Source organism: Prionailurus bengalensis, chromosome A2 (genome assembly GCF_016509475.1).
Source record: "Prionailurus bengalensis isolate Pbe53 chromosome A2, Fcat_Pben_1.1_paternal_pri, whole genome shotgun sequence".
Taxonomy (NCBI): Eukaryota; Metazoa; Chordata; class Mammalia; order Carnivora; family Felidae; genus Prionailurus; species Prionailurus bengalensis.
Genome location: NC_057348.1, coordinates 3,005,138 through 3,029,322, shown reverse-complemented (window position 1 = coordinate 3,029,322; position 24,185 = coordinate 3,005,138). Strand labels below are relative to the sequence as shown.

The window sequence follows — 24,185 nt, the reverse complement described above, 5'->3', positions numbered from 1 at the left end:
GGTGCTGGGTGAGCAGCTGAAGGGAGGCCCTCGGCCCGGCCCTGTTGGAAGACAGAGTGAGGCTCCCAGGGGAGGGGGTGCCGGGCGGGCCTCTACCCGTCGGAAAACCCAAGAGCAAGAAAAGGGGGGAGGAGCCACCCCAAGTGGAGAAGGTGGGGCGGGGGGGGGGTCCCTGCTGCCCCTGGGGGAGTGGCCGCCCTCCCCGCCCCGCCCCGCCGAGGAGGGGCCTGGTGGCGGCATCTGCGGACGTCTGCGCTGTTCCGTAGGGAAGTTAACCTGAATTGGAGTTACCGAGGTAGCTGGCTAGAAAACGGGGACCCCCCCACGCCACACGCCGCCGCACCCTGGGGCCCCCGCCTTCCACAGGGGGTCCTGGCCACATGCTGGGTCTTCAAAATACCAAGTTATTGCACTTTCAAAAAATACAACACATCTGTGGCTAAACCCTCCCCGGCCCCCCCCCACACCCCCCCCACCCCGGCCCCTGCTCCCCCCGCCCCCCTCCCTGCCCCAACCCACTCCATGGCTTCTTGGCTAAAATGCTCCCTGCTCGGCGGTGCGCTCCAGGGTCTCTGGGCGAGAGAACGTGTTTGCAGAGAAAAAAAGCAAAGGAACAGACGAATGTCAAAGTTGCGGCTGCTGCCAGGGGGAGGGGCACGTGCCCGTCAGTGTCCCCCGCTGCCCCCCCACCCCACCCCATGCGCCCCGTCCCCCTGCACCAGCTGGAATGGTCACTGGAAGAGGCGAGGCGGGGCGTCCCAGGGCCGGCTTGGGCTCCGGGGCTCGGGCTCCGGCCGGGGAAGCAGCTGTGTGGGTGGCTTGCCTCGTTTTGAAAAGTTTGATTTTTTTTTTTTGTTTCCTTTTTCCTTTTTTTTTTTTTTTGTACTTTTTTTGTCATTTTACTTTTTTTTAATCCTCCGATAGGAGAGTCCAGAGGTACAGGTGCCAGGAGCCAGGGAAAGGGGTGGAAAAACAAAATGAACAGTAAAAAGAAAAAAAAAAAAAATCACTCCTCCCTCTGCACCCCGAGGCCCGCCTGCGCCCCATCCGCGTGGGTGAGCACCAGGAAAGTCGAGTGTCCGGCCAGCGGTGGCGGTGAGCAGTCAGCAGGCCGACACCAGGCCCTTCTGGAAGGGACAGCGGCGCTTGGGCCGGGGACCCTCCTCGTCCTCGTCCTCGTCCTCGTCCTCCTCCTCCTCCTCCTCCGACGAGGACGAGCTGTCCAGCGTGAGGTCCACCACGTCGGCTCCCGGCTTCCCATTCTCCACGCCGCCCGCCGCGCCGCCCCCCGCCCGCGGCGCCCCCGCCCGCGGCGCCTCCTGCACCGCCACCGTTGAGGTTAGGGCTGGACAGGAGCCCGTTGGCGTCCGAGGTGCCTGAGGGCGACAGGGTGGGCGACGGAGGCGGTGAGGGGCGGGGCGGGGGGGGGGGGCGGCGGGCAGCCCGAGGGGCGAGCCCCGCCCTCAGGGCCGGGACTCACCGAGCACCAGGATGGGGCACTGAGGGCTACAGCTGCGCTCCTTCTCGGCGCGGATCGGGCACCACGAGCCGTCCTCCAGGTACTCGATCTCGTCGGCATCCTCACACTCGCTCAGGATCTTGGACAGGAGCCTGGAGGGGCCGGGGGCTGACTCCTGGGCCGGCGAGAGTCTCCCCGCCGCCCCCAGGCCTGGACTCGGGGGGGGGGACGCGTGCTAAGGAACCCACTTCTCTGCAGAAGTGGCTTCGGGAGAGCGGCTGCCAGGGCCCGTTGTCCTCGGGTCAGCGGCCCAGTCTCCCCGAGCGAGGGGCTGCGGTCACCCACCCAGTCTCGGCAGCACACGGTGGCTGCCCACCCCGCCGCGGCTGGACGGCGTGAGCCTGGGGGTCTGGCCCCCCCAACCCGAGCCACCGCCCCCCGCCCCACCTTTCCAGAGAAGGAGACGGGCTCGGACGGAAGGTTTTGTGCCGCTCACGACCCCCCCGAGAGGCTCTGGGGCGGAGCAGGGGGCGGAAGCAGGGCCACGGCACCCCCGCACGGGCAACAGCACCGACGCGGCACCTACGGCGAGCCAGGCCCGGGGAGGGGCGGGGAGCTCCCCGAAGCCAACGTGGCCACAAAGCAGCAAGCCCGGGTTCCAATTCCTGACCACAGGGCCTCAGTCTCCCCACCGACAGGATGAGGCCTGCACAAGCACCCACCGTCTCCAGCCACCGAGGGCCCACGCCAGGCCAGGTCTGGGACAGGGATATACTTGCTGCAGTGGCAACAGGCCGTCACGGCCCCCAGCGTGAGCTCAGTGTCACAGCTGCACCCGCCTCAGGGGACCCAACCACCGCAGCCGCTGTCACACAAGAGGAAGGCCCTTCCTTCCCTGCTCCAGATACTCCGGTCGTCACGCCCACAGACCCACCATCCCGGGGTCGCCCTGCGTCCACACAGCTCTGCCTGCCGTGTGGGTCTCCGTCTCTAACTGGAGAGCCCCCTCCACAGAGCCCCTTCCTCCTCCAGGCAGAGCGCAAGCCACAGGGGTCATCTCTGTCCGGCTGTGTTCTCCACACTCCCCACGCCCAGCTGGGAGTCCTCTGAAGGCAGGATCTGTGACAAAGTTCTCGCGGGGACCCCAGAATCACCCAGCGCACGGCCAGGGATGGGACAAAATGACGAGTCCTCGAGGAAAAGCATGAATGAAGGACCCTGCCTCCAGGAAGCCTCCCTGGCTGTGTCCAGGCCCCGCGGGATGCCGGGACTGTGGTCTGTGTGAGGCACAGCCGCACCCGAGTCCCAGACCCATCTGCCCCTGGAGCGGTCGGAGCTGCCGCCACTCGAGCCTGGGTGACCCGCTCTAGGGCTGTGGGGGTGGGGGGAGAGGCAGGCACGGGGCCGCACAGCTGCCAGGCCAGGAACAGAGCAGCCATTCAGCCCCGGCCCTTGTGCCCGGCCCCAGGGGCCTCCTCTCTCCACCCCGAGGCTAGACAGCGTGGGGGCACTGGGGCGCGCCAGCTCAGCCCTCCAGAGGGGGCCCGGGCTCAGAGCTGGCCGGACCTGGGTCTGAGTCCCGGCCTGGCCACCTGTGAGCTGGGGGCGCCCAGAGTAGGTGACTGTCCCCTCTGAGCCTCAGTTTCCTCATCTGCAAGGTGCGGATGATGAGGCTCCCCTCCTGGCTCGGTCGGGAGAGACGGCCTGACGAGAGCCTGAGTGCGGTGACCAGATGGAAAGAAGCACTCGAACTGGGGACACGCTCAAGCCACGCCCCTATGGGCAGGAAGCCACTCCCGGGCCCACGGGGCACACACTTGCCCCACGAGGTTCATCGGCCCTCACAGACCTCCCGGTGCAGCAGCGAGGCCACAGACCCACTCCTGCCTGACCCCGGCCTCTCTCTCTCCCTGCCCCCCCCCCCCCCCCCCCCCCCCGCAAGCCCTGGGGACAGATGGGTGTGGCTGGCGCCTGGCAGGAGCTGGTCAGTCAGGTGCTGGGCTCGGTTTCTGGAAACCTAAGACCTGAGCAAAGTTTCCCCTTTGGGGAGAATGGCCTTTTTCCCCTTGTCCCCCTGTGGCTTGGGGAGGGCCTGCCGCTCAGGAGGTGGGGACAGCCTGGCTGCACGCTGGCGCCACCTGGGAAGAAGGGCACAGGAGAGCCAGGAGCAGAGCTCAGGGCGGACGCGTCCTTCCCACCTTCCCGGCGGAGGCTGTGCCAAACCCCGTTTCGGGAACAGCTCTCTGGCTCGTGTGGTGGACGTGAGGCGGGGGCTTCCTGGGGTCCCTGCTTGGTGTGGGGCAGATGCACTCCAGATCCGGAGGTCACGAGCAGACCTCCTGGGCCCAGACAGCCTCAGCCGCGTCGCCACCGGGTGTGCGGCACGGGCCCCAACAGGTCCCACCGGGGCACCCGCCTCGCTCGTGGCCAGGCCTTCCGAGGCTGCCAAAGGGCTCCGCGGAGCCGACCAGAGAGGCCCCCTCCTCGTGCGGCTCTGCGGCTCATCGTGAGGGGCCGGGGGGGAGAGGCCCCCCCCCCCCGGACCGCGCCCTGCCCCCCCCCCCCCACGGCGACTCACCCGTCGATGATGAGCTGGTCGTAGGGGGCCGGCTTGTCGCACACGGGGCACATCCAGGTGGGCTTCTTCTCGTTCATCTGGAGGTAGAAGACGGCGTCGAAGCACTGTAGGTGGGCGCAGGTCTCCGCCCGGCAGGGCACGGACAGCCGCATCTTCACCAGCTGCGGGGAGGGGGCCGGCGGGGTGAGCAGGCCGCGCGGCCCGGCGCCGCCCCACCCCGCGGCGGGCGAGGGGACAGGACGCGCGCACCCCGACTCACCGGGCAGATGAGGGAGACCCGCACGCCCGTGGTGGCGATCTCGCTGTCGGGGTCCAGGCGCAGCTTCTCTTTGACTGCGGGGGAGGGGTGGCCGTTGTCAGCAGAGGGGACACAGGCATCTGCGGGGCTGGAGCCGAGGGGCGGGGCCCTCCCGCACCCGCCAATGCTGCCGGCTCCACACCCCACCCCCGCGTCAGGCACCCCCACTTCCACCCTCCCAGGGCGAAGAGGTGTGTTGCGGCCGTAGTGCCCAGGGCCGCGGAGGTCACCCGGAAAGCACCCCGGGCAGCGGCCGGCCATGCTGGATAAGCCGGCGCCCCGACCCCGCGGCGGGTTTTTACGGCCCACAGGCTTCTTCGGGAAGAAAGGTGGCGGCAACTGACAGCTGCCAACGGGGGAGTCCCCACGAAGCCATCCCCGGAGGACTCGGCGAGGACTGGGGGCGGGGGCGCGAGGATGGTCATGGCGGCCGGCGGACAAGCTGGGGGGGCGGGGCTAGCACCGATGCCCCCCCCACCCCCACCCCACCCCCCAGCAAACCCCCGCAGGGGCGGGGCGAGAAGTCTACGTCTCAAAAAAGGAAAAGGCGGCCAGTGCCCACCACAAAGCCAACCCCCTCCTGGAAAGACTCCACGGCAACGTGCAAGGCCTCCTCCTCGACGGTGAACGGGGCACGGGAGGCACTGGAAGGACACTCAGGCGCGGCAAACCCCGGGGCGGCTCGCAGGCTCCCTCCCTCCGGAGCTTTTTGGGCAGAACCGGGAGACTGGCCAGACCGGCTGCCAGACCCCAGCCCTTGAAGGCTCAGGACAGACGGCCCGGGGCCGCCCCGCCCTCCTCCACACTGGGTGGAGGGTGCTCATCCCACTCCACTCTCCCCAACTGTCCCGAAGGCCACGTGGGTCCCTCACACCTGGCCGTGAACTTCTCCTCAGAGGTGCATCGGGTTTGGAGCAAGGCCGCCTCCCCCCGCCCGACCCAACAGAGACAAAACTGGGCTCAGCAAGGAGGCCACAGGTGAGACCAAGTACAGGACTTCCCGCGCAACCAGCCAGCGGCCCAGAGGCCCAGCCTGGCACTGGCTTCAGAGAGGAAGCCTGACCGTGGGCTCCGAGCCGGCCGAGGCAGCCCCACCCACACCGGCCCCTGCGCACCGGGAACAGCAGGGTTCTTCCCCCCCCCCCCCCCCCCCCCCCCCCCCCCCGTGGGCTGCCGCCTACATGAATGCCGCCCAGTCCCTTGCCGATGCCTGCCCCCGGCCTGCATGGCCGGAATGCTGCTGGGGGCCTGCCTCCTGTGCTCAAGCTGGCCATTGTCCCCACAGGGAGACAGGCAGGTAGGGGGGCGGTTTCGAAGAAAGGGCTCTTTCAGGGAAGTGGGAGGCGGCGGGGTGGGGCGCACGGGCCAAGGCCCTGCCGCTCGGCACCTCAGTGTCCCCGACGGTCAGACGGGGACGTCGCCAAGCCCCCCGGCCCAGGGCCATCGTGGGCATCTGGTCGGAAGCTGTGGCAACCAGAGAGGGCCACTGACCTGCCTGAGGCTACACGGCCGCCAAGCAGATGAAGTTCCTGCTGTGGGCTGGGCAGCCCCTGGGCGCAGGGACACAGGAGGAGAGACAGGACCTGCTGTCTGCCCGTCTGGGGAGCGGCTCGCTTTCAGTGCTCCCTGTGTCCCGTCCCCCCTCCCTGAACACGACCAGTCTTGCTGTCTGAGGCCAGACTGTGTCACTGCCCGGGGCCCACAACTGCAAACTGGGTCTGCTCCTGCCCTCCGTGTCCCTGGCCCCCACCCAGCAGTCAGAGGCATCTGCCTGGAACCCCCGTCTCCAGGGACGTGCCCGGCTCGGGGCTGTGGGAGCGGCCCCCAGGTGCTCACCCTGCCAGGATGCCGGCGGGCTTCACCCCGAGCTCTCGCAGCCCCGGGCCCGCCGGGCTAGAGAGCACACCTCCCTCATCCCTGCCTCATCTGTGACTGGCTCTGCTCCTCCTCCCACGCTCCCCGGGGTGATGCATGGATGCTGGGGCGCGCCCCTCCCACGAGCTCACCCAGCGCCTTGCACAGCTCTGGATGCTTCACCCCGATGGTTTTCAACCTCTGCAGCAGCTCCGAAGAGGTCAGCTGTCGCACCAAGTACAAGGCCACGGAGTAGCTCTGGGGATACAGGTGGGGGAGGGGCTGTCAGGGCCGGCCAGGGCCCCCCCGGGGGGAGCGGGGGGGGGGGGGTGGCGGGCAGGCGGGCAGCGCCCGAACCCTACTCACCTTGCCATAGTTCCCCCAGGTGACGGTGATGCGGTTGGTGGCCGAGGAAAGGTACATGAGGTGGGTGAGGTTGATGGGGCGACACGGCCTCTTGGGCTCCACTCCGGGCTTATTCGAGGGGTAGTAGCCCTGGAAGCAGCCATGGGGGTCACACCGCGGAAGATGCTCCTTCCGCACCCTCAGCCCCGCCCCCGAGAGCAGGCCCAGGGCTGCCGGGGCGCCCCGCTCACCGGGACGGAGCAGTAGCTGTGGTTGACCTTCACGGCGATGTTGGGTGGGTACTGGTCCTCCTGGGGGCCGCTGGTGTCCGAGTAGCAAATTCTGCAATGGCAGCGGAGCCCATCAGGCCGTGAAAGGGGGCTCTGGATGGAGGGGTGGCCCTGAGAGGGGTGGGAGGGTGGACGTGGGGCCAGGGCGGAGGCCACAGGGGCCACGTCTGCCCGGCAGGTGGATCGCCGTTCTGCACGGTACGGGGGCGGGGGGGGGGGGGTCTCGGGGCCCAAGAGCTGGTCTGAGCGAGGCTAGCTGGGCACATGTCCACAGGCAGAGGCAAGGACACACAGCAGGAAGAGAGGACAGGCAGGGCCCCCCCCCCGTGAGCGGGGAGCCCGAGAGACACCGTCGGGAGGGAGAGGGGCCGGGTGGGATGCACCTGCGGTGGGCGTGGCGGGGGCCGCGGCCCGCCCAGCTTACCTGAGGACCACCTGCACGGCCTTGATCCCGGGCTGCAGCTCTCTGTGCGCCGAGGGGGTCAGAGGGGAGGAGAGGGGTCAGCGAGTCAGGAGGGCACTGAGCACGCCACACGGGCTAACCTGCCACCTCCCCTGGTGACGAAGTCCGTGGGTGCTGACTGAAGCCTCCTCTCCTGACTACTCACTGCTGCCTGGGACAAAGGACCCCCCTCTCTGGACAATTCGGGGGGTGTCCACGTGGATATTAAATGGGTTGGTGGGTATGGGCCCGGCACGGGCCACGTGGCCAACAAGTGGCTGCTCCAGCGGTGACTTCAGTCTCAGCTGCAGACGGAAAGGCCTCAGATAGCAGAGACCGGGGACGGCCTTCGTCCCTCATCTGTCCTCGCTCAGGGGCCCCTGCAGGACCCCGGGCAGTGTCTGGGGGGACGTGTGTGTTCATCACAACTAGGGAGGCTCCTGCCATCAAGTGGGACGGGAGCCGGGGATGCTGCTGAGGCCCCCCCGCCCCCCACCCAGGGCACAGGGCACCCCTCTCCCGAGCCAGCGGCGCCGAGGGGAGCCGTGCTGGAGGGGACACTGGCCCCGTCCAGGGCCGCGGGTCAAAGGCAGGGAGGGCACGCAGACTAAGCAAGCTGTCCAGGACGGGGGGCGGGGGCCACCGCGCACACGGTGGGGGTGGGACGGGGCGTCGGGCCTCCGTGGGGTCTGCCGAAGGCCCCCCCCCGCCCGGCAAGGCCAGCTCGCCCCAGACCACGCCAGCCCACCGCCCGCCGAGGAGGTCAGCAGGGGTGCGGGGCACAGCACACCTGGAGTTCCGGATCAGCTCCACTTGCCTTGGCGTCAGCGCAAAGATGCACGGGCTCTCCTGAAGCTTCTCATTATTCTGTGGGACTGAAAACAAACGGAGGGTCAGGGGACGTCCGGTCCCCGACGAGGGAGCCAACCGTACCCACGTCCGCGGGGAGCGGGGAGCGAGAGGCTGAGCCCCACCTGGGCAGCCAGGCACGTGGGGTGGAAGCAGGGCCACCAGGGACGAGGTGCGGGGGGAGCCCAGCCCTTCCTGGTGCCACCCCGCAGCCTATGATTCAGGGAACGCCTCCCTCCACCTCCCCATTACGGGCCCCTTGAGAAGGAGCAGCCTTCTTAGCCCTCCAGGTTCAGGCGTCACTGAGAAGCGCTGGGCTCAGGGAGAGGAGCCTGCCGGGCTGGCAGGATGCCGTGGGGCAGACTGCGTGCCCTTGAGCCAGCCGCTTCACCTGGAGCCTGCTTTCTCTGGGTCTGTACCACGCCAGCAACAACTGTGTCCCCACCCCGCACGGCTGTTCTGGACACCCGGCAAGTGCGTGCCTGTCTGCGCGGCGCTCGGCTTAGGCCCTGCAAGGCACTGCTGGAGGGGACAGGGACAAGCTGGGGACAGGTTCTGCCTTGGGCATTCACGGCCGGCAGAGGAGGCAGGGAAGCGAAGCCACCCTGAGCCTCTGAGGGCACAAGAGTCACGGAGCAGCCCAGCTCACAGCAGGGACTCCACACACGGAGGCACACTAGTCATTACGAAGTGCCTGCTGGGTGCACAAGTGGGGGGATGTCTGCCAGGGGATGGAGACCAGGGTGGTGACTGGCTGGCTCTGCACTCTCACTTACATCTGCATCGAGAACCCCAGGGGTGATCAGAAAGTGCTCTGAGCTGAAAGAGAATATACAGCGTTCCAAAACTTGGGAGGAGCAGCTAACGCAGTCGCTAGAGGCAAACTTATAGCTTTAAATGCTTCTATTAAAAGACAGAAAGAGGTTTCAAATAAGTTACTTGCACTTCCTCTACGAGAAACTAGAAAAAGAACAGAAAATTAAAGCCAAAGTCACCAGATGGAAAGAAATTAAAGATAAAAATAGCAAGGGAGAAAATCATTCAAGCGAGAGTTCTTTGATAAACTAGCTAGAACGAACAGAAGATCACAAGAACGCAGGCTGTCAGAACGAAAGACAGACAACAGTACAGATCCCACAGCCTTCTAGTTTAATACGGGAATGAGGTGGACGACTTTACGCCAATAAATCTGAAAACTTAGGTGAAATAGACACATTCTTCCAAAGACGCAAATTACCAAACTGGCGCCAAAACACGCACGAAGTTTGAAAAGCCCTTTATCAGTTAGGGAAGCTGAACTCATCGTTGAAAAGTCCTCCACACACGAAAACCAGATCCAACTGGGGAGTTCCCTCAAGTATTTAAGAAGCGATATAGGGGCGCCTGGGGGGCTCAGTCGGTCAAGCGTCTGGCTCTTGGTTTCAGCTCGGGTCATGAACTCACAATCTGTGGTTTGGAGCCTGGTGTCGGGGTTTGCCCAGTGCAGAGCCTGCTTGGGATTCTCTCTCTCTCTCTCTGTCTCTGTCTCTCTGTCTCTCTCTCTCTCTCTGTCTCTCTCTGCCCCTCCCTCCCTCCCTCAGGCTCTCTCTCATAATACATAAATAAGAACCTTAGAAAAAAATAAAAAAAAACGATACAGACTCCATACAAATTTTCAAAAAGTAAACAGGACACTTCACTCACTCTACAATCCCGGCACGAGCCCGATACCAAACCTGACCAAAAGGCATCAAGGAAGGAACAGTGAGGGAGCGCCTGGGGGGCTCAGTCGGTCCAGCACCGGATTCTTGATTTCGGCACACATCATCACCCTGAGATTGAGCCCCACATCGCACGCTCTGGGCTGTTGGTGCTCAGCCTGCCCTGCTTGGGGTTCGCTCTCCCTCTCTGCCCCCCTCCCCCAATCCCACACGCACACACACACTGTCTGTCTCAAAACAGATACACATTAAAAAAAAAAAAAAAAAGGAATACTGTCAATATCCCTTGCAAACACAGACGCAAAAATTCTTCAGAAAATATCGGCAAACGTGCAGGCCCTTGGGATCTGGCCCAGGTTTGAAACCTTCACACGCCCACCGGCACGGCTAAAACGCAGTGACAACTTCCGGTGCTGGCTGGGGGGGGGGGGGGGGGGGGGGGGGGGGGGGCCGGGGCGGAGCAAGTCTCTGCTGCGGGCACAACCCCTCCTCTGGAACGGCCGGGCAGCTTCTAGCAAAGTTAAACGCACAGCTACCCAATCGCTCAGCAACCTCGTATGTGCCCCCAGATAAAAGGAAATAGGTCCCCAGGAAGACTGTACAAGAACACTCACGGCAAACGTATTTCTAGGAGCCCTAAACTGGAATCAACCCGAGTGGCGGCCGGTGCAGAAACAGACGAACCCTAAAACCGATGCCCCGCACGGCCACGCGGGCAAATCTAACCGCCAAGGTGCTGACCCACAGCAGGCAGACGCCGAGAAGTACCTGACGCACGTGCCCTGGCCCGCGTCCAGGAACAGGCGGAACTCGCCCGCAGTGACAGGAACCGGGACGGCGGGGGGTGCTTCTAGGGGTGCGGGCCGAGACGGGGGACGTCCGAAGGGGTGGGGGGCTTTACGTGGCGGAAATGTCGTGGGTCTACAGCGTTTGGGTTCCCGGGGTGAGACTCAAACTACACACTGAGGATCTGAGGACTCTGTCGTATGTAAATTACACCTCAGCTTTTAAACATTTAAAGCTTCGCTGGAAAGGGGCGCCTGGCAGGCTCCATCGGTGGAGCAGGTGACTCCTGATCTCCGGGTTGTGAGTTCGAGCCCCACGCTGGGCACAGAGATTACTTTCACTCCAGGACAGCTGACGAGGGAATGCCAGGCGACCCTGAAACGGGCAAGCATCCAGAAGCTCTCCAAGCTCCGATAAGGGGTGGACCCCGAGATGCTTCTGTTGGCCGAAAGCAGCAGGTGCAGACAGGTGCGTCTATCACACCAGATCTGCGTCACCGGGCAGAGGGAGAGAGGTGTGCAAAGGACATCTCTGGATGGGGGGCTCTGTGAGAGCCGGCCACAATCGCCGCCGCAGAGTGACTGGGAGAAAGAAGGAGTCGGCTTTCCTTTCTTTTCTTCTCTAAGTTTATTCGTCTGGGGAGAGACAGACAGAAGGAACGCACAAGCAGACGAGGGGCAGAGAGAGCAGGAGAGAGAGAATCCCAAGCAGGCTCTGCTCCGTCAGCACAGAGCTCGACGCGGGGCTCGAACTCACAAACCATGAGGTCGTGACCTCAGCAGAGATCAAGAGTCCGATGCTCAGCTGACTGAGCCACCCAGGCGCCCCAAGGAGTCAGCTTTCTTCCTACTGCCCGAGCCCTTCCAACACTGGGGGGCGGACTGTTCTCGTAAAGGGCTGGAACGTAAGTATTTTTGGTTTCTGTGGGCCACATGCCCTGTGCCTCAACGTCCCCACTCTGCCTTGTACCGCAAAAGCCACCAGAGATGGTAAACAGACAAATGGGCGTTGGCTACGGGTCAATAAAGCTTGGTTTTCGAGAACAGTCAACGAAGCTGGCCCCTGGGCCCGAGGTGGCCGAGCCCTGCTCCCAAACCTTCTGAATCCCAAACCACAAGAGCAGGTAACCTACTTAAAAGCAAACGCAATTGAAATATAAAAACCAGCTCGGCTCCGAAGCCAGACCACATGGGCTCGTACCCCAGCTCTGCCCGGGTGTGCACCGCTGTCCCCGCCCGAGCCTGGGGGCTTCTCCGGGCACGGGGCCGGGCGTGTGGCCGGAGCTCGGCAAGAGGTGGCTGCTCTAACTGCCAAACCACTGCCAACCCATGCTCGCGTGTTGAGGGCCTGGCCGGTCCCCACGGAGTCCTGCTTAGGGCCCTGGGGGGGGGCCGCCCGACTGGGGGGTGGGGGAGCACACAGGCCACCTGCAGACATGCCCAGACCTGCCCAAAGAGCCAAGGGGCAATTATTTCTTGGGGGCGGGGCCCCCCATACCTAAGACGGCTGCGAAGGCTGAGGGGAGGCGAGCTGCCACCTGGGTTGGGGCACGGCATACCCGGCACGGTGGGAGGGGGCTGGGGGTCCCCCAAACCCAGACCTGTCATCCACTGAAGTGGTGGCTCCGCCCCTCCAGCAGCTCCGAGCAGAGACGCAGGCAGCATCCACAACTCGTGGCACTCCTACCCCCCCATCAACTCCCAAGAGGCTCCGATTTCGAAACGCACCAGTGAGGTCCCCGTCCCACACAGACCCCTCAATGCCCACCCCCACCCCAGCAGGTCACCGTCTGCCACTTGGGGGATGCCATCCCCACCCCTAGTGGCCTCGATTCCACAGCAGCCATCTCGGCCACCTCCTCCTGTTGCCGGTGTGTCAAGAACATCCTGCCTCAGGGCCTTTGCACTTGACATCCCCTCTTCCAGAACATTCCTTCCCCAGTGATTTAGATGGCCCTGATGTCTCTGAAATCTGCTCAAATGCCACCAGAATGACAGATGTCCCCGAACACCTTCATTTAAAAACTGCTATCCTCCCAAGGGCACCTGGGTGGCTCAGTCGGTTAAGCACCTGACTGTGGCTCAGATCGTGATCTCAGAGTCTGTGAGTTTGAGCCCTGCGTCAGGCTCTGTGCTGACGGCTCAGAGCCTGGAGCCTGCTTTGGATTCTGTGTCTCCTTTTTTCTCTCTCTGCCCTTCCCCCACTCACGCTCTGTCTCTCCTTCTCCCTCAGAAATAAACATTATAACTGCCACCCCCCCAGGGGTACCTGGGGGCTCAGTCGGTTAGGTGTCTGACTCTCGGTTTCAGCTCAGGTCATGATCGCACGGTTCGTGGGATGGAGCTCTGCATCAGGCTCTGTGCTGACAGCTTGGAACCTGCTTGGGATTCTCCCTCTTTCTCTCTGGACCCTTTCCCACTCACATGTGCTCTCGCTCAAAATAAACTTTAAGAAACAAAAAAATCCCCAAACACTACAACTCCCCAACAACCTCCTGCAATTCTGGTCTCCCCATCTCCTTCCCCGCTCAATTTTTCTCCAAGACTTTTACCTCCTAAGAGTCAACATAATTTCCTGGTGTCTTTGAACAAACCCAGAAGTACATCTGTGGGGACACAGGCTGCCGCGAGGCGGTGGGGGCCCCGCCAGGTGGAGCACAGGCTGGGATGAGGGGCCCACCCCAGGCCCCAGCACTCCCCAGGGACTAAAGGGAGGGAACCCCTGTTCCCAGGTCGTCTGGGAGGACCGGAACCAGCCTCCGGCTCAATCCCAGACACCAACAGAGAGGCCCGGCACAACATGTCCACCCCAGCTGCCGGGCTGCCTTGCCAACTGCCACCAGCAAAGAACGCTTCACGACCGGAGCAGATGCTCACGATACACCGGGGTGGGGGGTGGGGGGCGGAGGGGGAGGGAGGTGCTAAAACCGTAGTTAGGACACGGCTGTGGTCCCGAAGGGTCGCACGTGCGGAGGAAGGACGGGGGCAAGAACACGCCCCAACCTCCAACAGGGGCCTGTTCCTGCTTCTATGATGCACACACACTTGCACACGAGCTTCGGGAACAAGCGAGGAAAAGGAGACCTTAAACAGTCAATCAGAGGGGCGCCTGGATGGCTCGGTCCGTTAAGCGGCTGACTCTTGGTTTTGGCCCAGGGCATGATCTCGTGGCTCATGAGTTCGAGCCCTGGGTCGGGCTCTGTGCTGGCAGTGCAGAGCCTGCTTAGGATTCTCTCTCCCCTCCTCTCTCTCTGCCCCTCCCCTGCTCACATTCCCTCCCCCCCCTCTCAAAACAAATAAGTAAACTTAAAAACAAGTCAATCAGATAGGCCTGGTCTCCCTCCCGCTGGCCTATGGCCTCCTGCACCCTAGAACCTCAGAGGAGGAGAAAGGCCCACCCTCTAAGCCAATGCCCCCAGACCCGCAAGGTCTCTGACTCCTGGCCCAGCCCCCCCCCCCCCCGACCACGATGTAGCCGCAGGCCCCCGAATGGAGCAGTCGAGGTCTCAGAGGTGGTGTGGCTGGTGCAAGTGGCGCTGTGGTGGTGCTGGGGGAAGAGATGGGAAGACAGGTGCCCCGGGCTGGGTGCAGAGGGCCTGGCGGGCAGCAGGGAGCAAGCAGGCACAAGCCCTGGGTCGGGGGCTCCGGGCTCACGCCCACCTCCGCCACTCACAGGGGCTCCCACACGCAGCCGGCGGGCTCGTGACTTGCTGCCCCCGTGAGGTTATGCGGATGGAAGGGGCTCACACGCTGAAGGAGAGCTGCAGAATGTTAGCTCAAGGTCATTCTCACCGCGGCCCCCCACACTGCTTCCCAGCAACGAGCCTCTGCTCACACGGGCACCCCCTGCCCTGCTCCACACCGTCGATGCAGCGACGGAACAAACGAGGCCCAGGCGTCAAAAAACACATGCAGATTAATAAGCAACGTCAGGGTCGGGGACGGGGCCACAGGGGATAAGAGAGCGGTAATGAGATGAGGGAAAGCGACTAGAAAAGAAGATGAGCTTTAGGTTAGGTGACTGGAAAGGGAAGGCCCATGTAGGGTCTGGGAAAGCGTGAGACAGCAGGAACAGCACGTGCAAAGGCCCCGGGGCAGCACCAGGCCTCGTGGTTTGGAGGAACAGTGAGGCCTGTGTGGCTGGAGCAGAGTGGGAAAGGGAGGAAGAGAGAGGGAGGGAGGGAGGGCAGGGAGGGGACCAGGCAGAAAAGTCAGCAGGTCATGGGAGTGTTTTGAGCAGAGGAGGGACACGACCAGCCCACTATTTTAAGTTTCCTCTGACTGCTGGGGAAGACGCAGGTGACGTATAGGGAGAGACCAGGGGGGGCGGCCAGGCAGGTGGGCCTGAAGCTGGGAGACCAGACCTGGAATGGATCTGAGGAACCACGGAGGGGGCTCTGCGCCTCAGGGGGAACACCCACCCCAGAAAGGACCCAATGAAAGGAGACCTGGAAAAGCTCACCAGACCTTCAGCGACCCCGAAGCCCTCGGGACAGTCCAGTCGGTCCCCACTATCCCCATGGCCCACTCATCCCGCGTTCTCTGGCCTCTCTCTCCTGTGCCACACAGCTCCCGTCCCCACGCCTTCCATTCCTGAGCCCTCGCTCGCTGCCAGGCCTGTGCCCGCCACCCCGCTCCCCTGCTCCTTCCTCTTTCTCATGCTTATGGCTACTCGGCCCTCAGGTCTGGAACTCGGCCTCCTCCAGGAAGCCTCCTGACTGCCACCTCCTCACAAATGCATAATGGGGTGCTCCTGGCACTGACTGCCCCCAGGGAAGCCTGCACTCCCCAATCACTCCTCTCAAGGCACCATTTAATCATGTCTAGTGCAGCTTCCCGGCAGAACACTCCAAGCGGGGGACCCCACGCCTGCCTGGCTGCCTGGGCAATACCACCCAAAGGCTTCAGGGGCTGGGTGAGGGACACACGTGTGCCCCGCACGACAGGGCAGGTGCCGGACCGGCAGGCCTCAACCAGCGTCGGGCCACCCAGCTGTAGGGGCACGTAGAGAGCCAGGGGGAACTCGGGCACCATCGCTCCAGGGCAGCGGGGACACGGACAGCCCCACAGCCCGAGCCGCTGCCCGCAGGACGCCAGAGCCTCGCGGAGCAGCACTGCTCAGGTCAACACGTCTCCTTCCTTCTGCCCTCAAGCCTCAGGACGGCCTCTCCTCTCTCCCACATGCCCAGACGGGGGTCCGGGCCTCCCCCCGTCAGACTGGCCGCTGACACCGCGACCAGGACCGTGTTCCCTGGCACACCTCCCCCGAATTCTGCCGTGGTCGGGAATCGGGTGCCCCTCTCCTGGCTGGGACGGGGAGGACAGCCGGGCTCTTCGAGCTAAGAGGCGGCCTGGGCTCCAGAACCGTCATGGGGTTCAAGGTGGGTTCTTCCCCACAGGGGTGCAGGGCACGATGACTCGGGGAGGGTCAGAGTTGAGAACACGGCCCCGGGGCCCCTTCCTCAGGATGGTGTGTGACCTCGGGCCCGTTTCCCGACCTTTCTGGGTGCCGGCCCCACTGCAGCACATCATTTGTCTCCTGAGGTCCTTCCAGCTCCTGGGTCTGTGACTCCATTATTCTCCTCCCCTCCCCCAACCCAAACATTCCACTCCCTGTGATTTATGTCCCCTCTGCACCCGGCACGGTCTCCATCCTGCAGCTAGAGCCGGCCGGCGGCTCTTCCGGGGAAACAGACCAGAGTGTTTGGACCTCATTTTGGTCAGCAGGTCATGGTCAGGAGCGAGGGGGAGGGGGAAACCGGCTGAGCTCGAGCCTGGTGGAGTGGCTCTGGGGCAACGCCAGGGCTGCAGAAGCTGCCACAGGGAGGCGCCCAGGTTGAGGGGCGGGTGGCCAACATCGCCGGTCCTGGAACAGAGGGACCAGACCGCTTCGGGGCCAGATCTGGGCCCCACGAGGGCTCTCCCGATGAACCTGGCAGCCGCCAGGGGGTCCCCGAGGATGGGAGTCCCAGGGAAGCCAGGGAAGGGGTGCACTCAGCATAGGGGCGGGGGAGTGGGTGGGAACAAGGGCAGGGCGGGGTCGGCCTCTTTGTTCTGAGCCGCCAGCAGAGTCATTCCTGGTGCAGACAGGGGAGCAGACTCTCCCGGAGATCAGGTGACTGGGGTCCCCGGGGGCTCAGGGCAAAGTGATGCATTGTGGGGCGGGGGCGGGAGTGGGCCATTCAGGAAGGAAGCCCATGGTCCAGGCAGGGGAGGGAGGCTGCCGGCCCTGGACTTCAAAGTCACCTCTGTCCCCCACCCAGTGCCAAGCCTGACTTACTGCTTCCCGGTGAAAACCCAGCCTCTCTATCACGAAGATCATCCTCGAGTCCTTAGGAACCTGAAACGTCAACCTGACCTTCAGAGCCAGCCAGTCCCAAGGCCCGCAGAGCCTGCCAGAGTCCCTGGGGGTAGGGGCAGAATGGCTTCCAACATGCACAGAGAAGCTGGGGGGAGCAGACAGGGAAGGCGTCCAGAAGCTCAGGAAAGGGCCTCGGGTCTCCGGTGCGGCCACGTCGACCCCACAACAGGTGCTGCTACGGCAACTTGCTCCCCACCCGGGGGCCGGTGACAAACACTGCCCGAGAGGAGGCAGGAGAGCAGAGCCTCAGGGTCCCGGGCCCGGACCCGCAGCAACTCCTTCCTCCACCCCCGCAGCCTCTCCCGGAACCACAGCCCCCTCGCCGAACCTCACGGAGCTCAAGGGCTCCGGCGAGGAAGGGGGCTGGACACGGCGGGCCGGCTGGCGCGGGCCGGCTGGCACGGGCCGGCGTGGAACGCTGCGTGCAGAGAGGGGCCCCCTGGCCGAGCGAGACAGGACGCTGGGTCAGCAGGGTGGGAGGGAGCGAACCACACAGCGAGGGGCATGGCGGGTGGGGGCCCGGAGGGACCGTGGCCTCTGCCACGGCACGCAGGGACCGACGCACGGCGAGGGCCAGGGCCAGGTGTGCAGCGGGGGCGCAGTAAGGACGCGGGGGTTGAAAGGGAGAAATGGGGAACGGGCTGCAGGGGTGGCAGGACCCACGGCACCGACGAGGCTGGGGGCGCCTCTAGGCCCTGAACGAGGAAAGCCGGAAGGGAACCTTCGCGAGGGCGGGGGGCGCTCTCGGTCTCCTGCCGCGTTCCCAGGGTGGGCCCCCCCTGCCCTGAGATCGGGGCAGCACGTGAGGCCGAGACCAGGCTGACACCCGCCCCGGCCCCATCATCACAGCCGCTGGCAAGGGGCTGGGGGCTGGGGGCCTGGCCACGTGCACCGCTCTAGGGGCCTGGCACGCGGCAGGTGCCCCATCAACACGGGGGCCAGATGAATAAGCAGGGAGGAGCCACAGAGCCCTGGCATGGGTCTCCTCCAGCCCCGGCGTACCTCTCGGGGGCATGGCTAGCCATTCCCTAGCCAGCTGGCCCATGCTGACAGGCCCGAACCCATTGGCCAAGGCTGCTCCCATGGGGCGCCTACCCTCTGCAGAGGAAAGGTTGGATCCAACCTCCAGCCCCTTTGCCACCCACTGGGAGTTAGGACCTGGAAGCCAGCATCCCAGGTGGCCCCCAGCGATCCCTGCCTCTGGACGGCCCAGCCCGGTCCAGTCCCCACCCACGATGTACAGAGCTGGTCTGTGGGACGGACGCGACGCAAAGCAGAGAACACGAGGTCATGCCGCTTTGAAGCTTAGGGCATCGAGAGGACGTGGCTTCTGGCTGATCCTACACAGATGTGCACACGAACCCTCCCTCCCCTCCACCCCCACTGCTTCCAGAGGAAGCCGGCCACCGTTATACACAGCGAGGACGCTCGAGCCGTCCATGGGCACCGTGTGGCACGAACTGGGGTCTCTAGTCCACAGCCAGCAAGAAGCCAAGTCCTGCCGGCAGCCAGGTGAGTGGGTGGACGCCAGCCCCAGTCGGGCCTTCAGATGAGACAGCCCCCAGCCAACAGCTTTACTGAGACCTCATGAGACCCTGAGTCAGGACCACCCGGCTAAGCCACTCCCAAGTTCTGATCCTCACAAACAGAGCAGATGAGCGTCCAGTACTTTAAGCTACTAAAATTTGGGGTCAATTGCGAGACGACCCTATGCGGCTAATATAAAGATTCAGAGGTAGCCCCTGCGGTTCCTGAGAGGGAGAGCCCCCCGCAACCCCACGGCCCTCGCTGGTCCCCAGAAAACGCTCCGGGGCGGTGACGGGCTGGCCGTGGCCACTGGGCCCATGCCCGGTGGGACCCCCAGGGCAGTGGCAGACTCACCCAGCTCTGTGGGCTTCAGCAACTCATCGAGCATGTTAAAGAAGGGCAGTTTCACCAGACGCACTTCTGGCTTGAGGGTCTTGGCGGGCAAGCGTCCAAGTCCGTTCAAGTACTTCCCATAGAGCACGGGGTAGTCAATGTTGGGGCCCGAGAGGGGAGTCCTGGGCACCGTGCCAGCCCGGTCGTAGGTTGAGTGCATGGTCAGGGGGTCCAGGGGCCGGTGGGGCTGGGGGACAGGCTCCGAGCTCTTCTTGGCGTAGCGTGTCTCGTACAGCTCTTTGATCTTCTTGAACAGCTCAGGGCTACAGTCAAACTGGACCAGCTGGAGGGCCCGGGTGACAAGTTCGTGTTTAAGTCCGCTCTTACTCCGGCCGACGAAACCCAGGAGCATCTGAAGATCGGAGACTCGGAAACTCATCACCATGTTCTGGGAAAAAGCAACCACAGACACACGTGCTCAGAAGGGATGCTGCCAGGTCCATGGGACAAGGGGCTTTCTGGAGCCCCCTGGGCCCTAACCAGGGGGGACAGCAAAGTGGGACCCCATCAGGTGCTGCCTGGCCCTGCCCCCGAGCCCCCTTCACTCTAGCTGGCAGGAGCAAGAACCCAGGAGGAGGAGGCAGCTTTAGCACCTGGCCCACTAGCCCAGCCTCGGTCCCACCTCCGTGTCTTTGCTCAGGCTGCCAGCTCACCCTTCCTTGTGATGCCCCCTCCCAGCTCAGCCCTGCTCCCCTCCTCCTCCTCGAACCTCCCTCAGCATTGCCAACGCAGCAAAAGCTTCTGACTGCCCCCCCCCCCCCAACACACACACACACACCACTGCCTTCTATTTTAGGTTCTCGTTTCCCATCTTCAAGCCTGAAAGCATCCCCAGGGCAGGAACTGAGGATCCTGCTTTACCCGTAAACAGCCTCAGCCGCTCCCTAGCCAAGCACACTAATGGCCTCTCTGACCCTCGGTCTCTTCATCAGGACGACAGGATTCACTTCATCGGGATGTGGGGAGGCCCAGAGGCGGCAACGTACACGGAAAGCAGAGTAAATCAACATTGGCCACAAACGTGTTTTCCCTTCCCTCCGGAGAATGGGAGCCACAACTTAGTACTGATCACCTGCCAGGAACTGAGCTGCACACGTGATTATATACTTAACTCTGATTCTCAAAACGACCCTGCCAGGCCAGGGTGAGCGCCATGTTAGAGCCAAGACCTAAACCTAGGCCCGGGCCTGACTCTGAAGCCAGGGGGTAAGTTCCCCCTTCGGCACCGCAGGCGTCCGCACGGAGCTGAGCGCTGGCAAGCATCAAATGTCCGCCGTGTTCCAGCGGGCCTTCTCTGCCTCGACACTGTGGACAGCGGGGCTGGACTGTTCTCTGGGGCGGGGCCGCCCTGGGCACTGTGGGGTACTCCGCAGCATCCCTGGCCTCCCTCCGCTCGATGCCAGGAGCTGCCCCAGACCCCAGCGGTGACCATCGCAAACGTCCTCCGGACGCTACAAAGCATCCTCTGGGGAGGGGATCGTCCCACCAAGAACCGCGGGTCTAAGGGGAAGGCTTCGGGAATCCAGCAGCCACAGAGGCCGCTCACTGAGCTGCGGCAAAGCGATGAAAGAGGTCTGGCAGGGTCCCTCCAACTAAATCAAACCGAACACAAGAGCTCAGCTGATGCCAGTGTTTTCTTTGGGGCTGCCCAGCTGCGGCCTGCCCTCTGTGAGACCCCGGACGCCAAGGGGGAGTGAGGGGTGTGAGGGTCCCCCAACATGCTCCATGAGCAAAGTATCCTTGAAGGATGGGCCACCCGCACCGAGCCCCAAAGCCGGCCTGTGATGAACGCAATGTGGTGGGAAAAAGAAGCTTCCAGGGGAACGGGGGAAACAGGTACACACGATGAGGGAAGGTATGGAAAGCTGGCGAGCACAGGGCAGGACGGCACCCAAGGAAACCCATAAAGCCCTTAAATCCGACTCAAGAGTCTGACAGTCGGGGGCGGGCGGGAACCCGGCCAGGGTGTTTACATAGTGGTCTCAGTCCCAAAAGGCTCTGGGGTTTCCCGTTTCCTGGCTGCTCAAGGGTGAGGCATGGAGTCTGATGGCAGCAGGGGGACTCAGAAGCCCCGGGTTCCCAGATGACCCTGGCCCCTCTGTCAGGCCCCTCTGTGCTCTCTATCCAAGCAAGATGTGTACCCTCTCCCAGGCGTATAGCAGACAGACACCTGCTGACGGCGGAGGGGCTGTCGGGGCACAAAACCAGATACCGGTGCGCGGGGTGCCCGGCCGGCCTGCAAAATGTCAACGGGGAGCCCTTTCCTTGCTGTAGGGCCTTCTTCCCAGCCCTGCACTATGGGCGCGCAACGTCTGCCACAAGGCCACTTCCTGCTCACGAGTCTCGCAGGGGGCCGTGCCCGCCAGGCAGGTGAGTCGGCTGAAGCTCCGAGAAAGAAGCGGCCGGCCCAGAGCCTCCCTGCGTAGCCAGAGGCAGGGGCCGTCCGACTCCTGAGGGCGCTTCCTTCCGCTCCCACCCAGCTGTCTGGGGGCCTGGGGACCCTCACATCCCAGCACAGCTCCTGCCTCGGGACCTAAGCACTGTGCCGGCCCTCAGCGAGCCCCGAACGCTTGTGCAAACAGAAAGACTTCACCTTCCTTAGCCTGACTTCCTACCTTGAGCAGAGAAAATAGGCTTGCAGGCAAGATGTTTCTTCTGGAAGAGGCCCAAGGCCTTGGAGGGGAGAGGCGATGTCATGTGGAAGCTGACTCCCCGCCACGGAGCTAAAGACAGGTGGGCTCAGGCGAGCGGAGTCTGACCACAAGGCATCTTCTAACCCGATCCCGCCCCTGGGAGCGCCCCGCCCCCGCCGAGGCCTGGCCCTTTCACCAGGTTGGACATCCCGAGCTGCCGCACGAGCATCCTGGGGCACATCCCTCAAGCTGCCATATGCTCACGACTCGGATTTCTCAGCAGCTGCCACCACCACGAAGCCCGCCCTTGACACTGGGGGGGAGGGGGGGGACAGCGTGACAGGGGCACACACGCTCAGGAAGACGCCCCGAGCGCTTTGCAGATCACTTCCTGCCTTGGCTTCCACCTACCCCGCCTGGCCCTCAGATCCGTGTTTGTAAACAGCACCAGGCCCCAGCGGCTTCCACAGTCTCAACTCTGGGCTTGTTTGGAGCTGCGTGGAACAACAGCCTGGGCAGAGCTGCCCGTTCCCTCAACCTGCCTCGGGGACAGGTCCCCCGGAGCATGAGGGGAAAAGTTCAGGTCCTCGTCTCCGGGGGACAGGGGGCCTGTGCAAAATGCCACACACCACCTCAGGGGGTTCTCTGAACAGAGGCGCCCGTTTGAGGCAACTCGAAAGAAGGGTCAACTTGATTTAATTGGGGTGGGGGGCCCCTCCGGCCACCGGAGGGTCAAGTACAGTTCATCAGATCGGATTTCAAGGCCCTGGATGGTATAGAAGAATCTAGTCCCCACCCTGGGTGGGGGGGGGGCGGGGGGCGGCGGGGAGCAGGGGCCCAGGGGCCCAGAATCACAGCCCCACAGGACGGCTGAATTTCAGGGCTCCGGGGGACTTCAAGCCCACCAGCTGCCACCTTGGGCCTGCAGAGTCCAGACTTCCACATTTCCAGGGCAAGTCTCAAATTTCTCCAAACGCTAGACACGGGTAGGGCATGTAGTGCAGGCATGGAGGGGGGGACACTCCGGGGGGTGAAGGGAGCTGCATTTCAGATCTCAGTGGGAAAGGAAGGGAGAAAGAGGAACCAGAGAAAGAAAACATTCACAGGTCAGGACCCTGGGGAGGGGAGACTGGGGGCGGGGCAGGGGGCGGAGCCTCTGTCCAGCAAAGGTCCGGTGCCCCACTTCGCTGCCACCAAAGGCCTGGAGTAAACTTCGCAAGGAGGAAGAAAACAACCCCAGTGTAGTTCGGGACAAGGTCTCTGGAGCCTTGCCGTGAGGGAGGTACCTGGAAAAAAGGTACCTCCCTAGAACAGGGATGGCATCTGTGGGACGTGGAACCTGGACCCCAAAATGGAGTAAATACGAGGAGCACTAAAGAAAGAGGTGGGGGACTCTCCATGAATCGGTGCAAAAAACCGGCAGCGAGGGAGAGCGAGCCTTAGAAGCCAGAGTCAGGGTGCGCAAAAGGATCCAAAGCAGGGGTCTGGGAGTTGTGTGGAGGGAGTATGATCTGAGTAGACTCACCAGGGAGTATAGCAGAAACAGCCAGTATGGGGCCTGATCTTGCTAGGGTGAAGTTTACAGACCCCAGGAGCAGAGTCCAAAGCCTCACAGATGCTGTCCCCAGGGTAAGTAAGACGGGAGAGGAAGGCAGAGCCCAGGACCCGAGAACGAGGAGAGAATTAGGGAGGCTTTGAACAGAGAACAGGGATCAGGGCTCCATCCCAGGCTGGAGAGCAAACTCAAGTGACTCCGTGCCCCACTCGGAGGGCGAGAGAGATGGTGTCAGGAGGGGGGCGGGGCTCTGGGACCAACGCGGGAGCTGAACTAGGGGTCCAAACTCCACCCCAGGGTACAGACCCCCAAAGAACACCGCGTTTCCGGGTGCTTCGAGCCCCTGGGTCATCACCCCGGATGGTGGAATCGGTGGCAGCAGGATCAAGGGACCCTTCCGATCAAGGAGTCGCCGACCCCAGCTGGTCTGCTGGGCGGGGAGGCTGAGACCCAGATGCTAGTCCTCGGTGCCGTGGGGGGTGGAGAGGCGAAGACACCTCCCCCCACCCCAGGCCAGAGCGTAGGACCCCGGCTCAGAGCGAGGAGGGGACGAGCAGCCCAGCCCGTCATGCTGTCCGGAGGACTGTTCCTCTAGCTGGGAGGCGCGGCCCTGTCCCCGTGCTTAGGGAGACTGGACCCTAACCACTAGGGCTAGTGGGGGGGTGGGGGGCGACCCCGCCTCAAGCCCGGGAACCAACCCCCAGCCCGAAAGCTAGGGTAAGGTTTGGGGGGCCCCGCCCCCGGCCTCCCCGCCCCCCGCCCGCACCCGGCGCGCCAGGGCCAGGGGCGGGCGAGGGGCCGGGCAGCGAACCGCGAGCGGGCCGCGCCGTGGGGCCCCAGGCGGAAGGCGCAGACCTCCGCCCGCCGCCCGGCCCCCGCCCCCTCTCCCGCCCGCCCGGGCCGGCGCCGCCGCTCACTCACTTTGGCCTCCACCAGCTCCGCCGCCATCTTGGCCACCAGCGTCCCCCGCGCCGGGAGCCCCCAGCCGTCGCGTCACGTGACCGCCCGCCACTCGCGGGCGGGGCCGCCATGGCGGCCAATTAGCACCCGCGCGCCCTCCTTCCCCCCGGCCGGCGAGCGGTGCTTCGCAGTGCGCAGGCGCGCGCGACCGCCGCC

At 64.0% G+C, this 24,185-nt stretch overlaps 1 protein-coding gene across 1 annotated transcript; it reads right to left on the bottom strand.

The window, feature by feature from the left end:
• Positions 1-998: 998 nt before the first annotated feature.
• Positions 999-24,116, bottom strand: PIAS4 (protein inhibitor of activated STAT 4). Its single transcript, XM_043586183.1, is given in 12 exon segments — positions 999-1,304; positions 1,306-1,376; positions 1,481-1,611; positions 4,038-4,198; positions 4,297-4,370; positions 6,342-6,447; positions 6,556-6,684; positions 6,786-6,876; positions 7,249-7,290; positions 8,057-8,141; positions 18,843-19,269; positions 23,991-24,116. Coding segments are annotated over 12 exon segments (1,545 nt in total). The 5' UTR covers positions 24,018-24,116; the 3' UTR covers positions 999-1,103.
• Between the last annotated feature and the right edge of the window lie 69 nt (positions 24,117-24,185).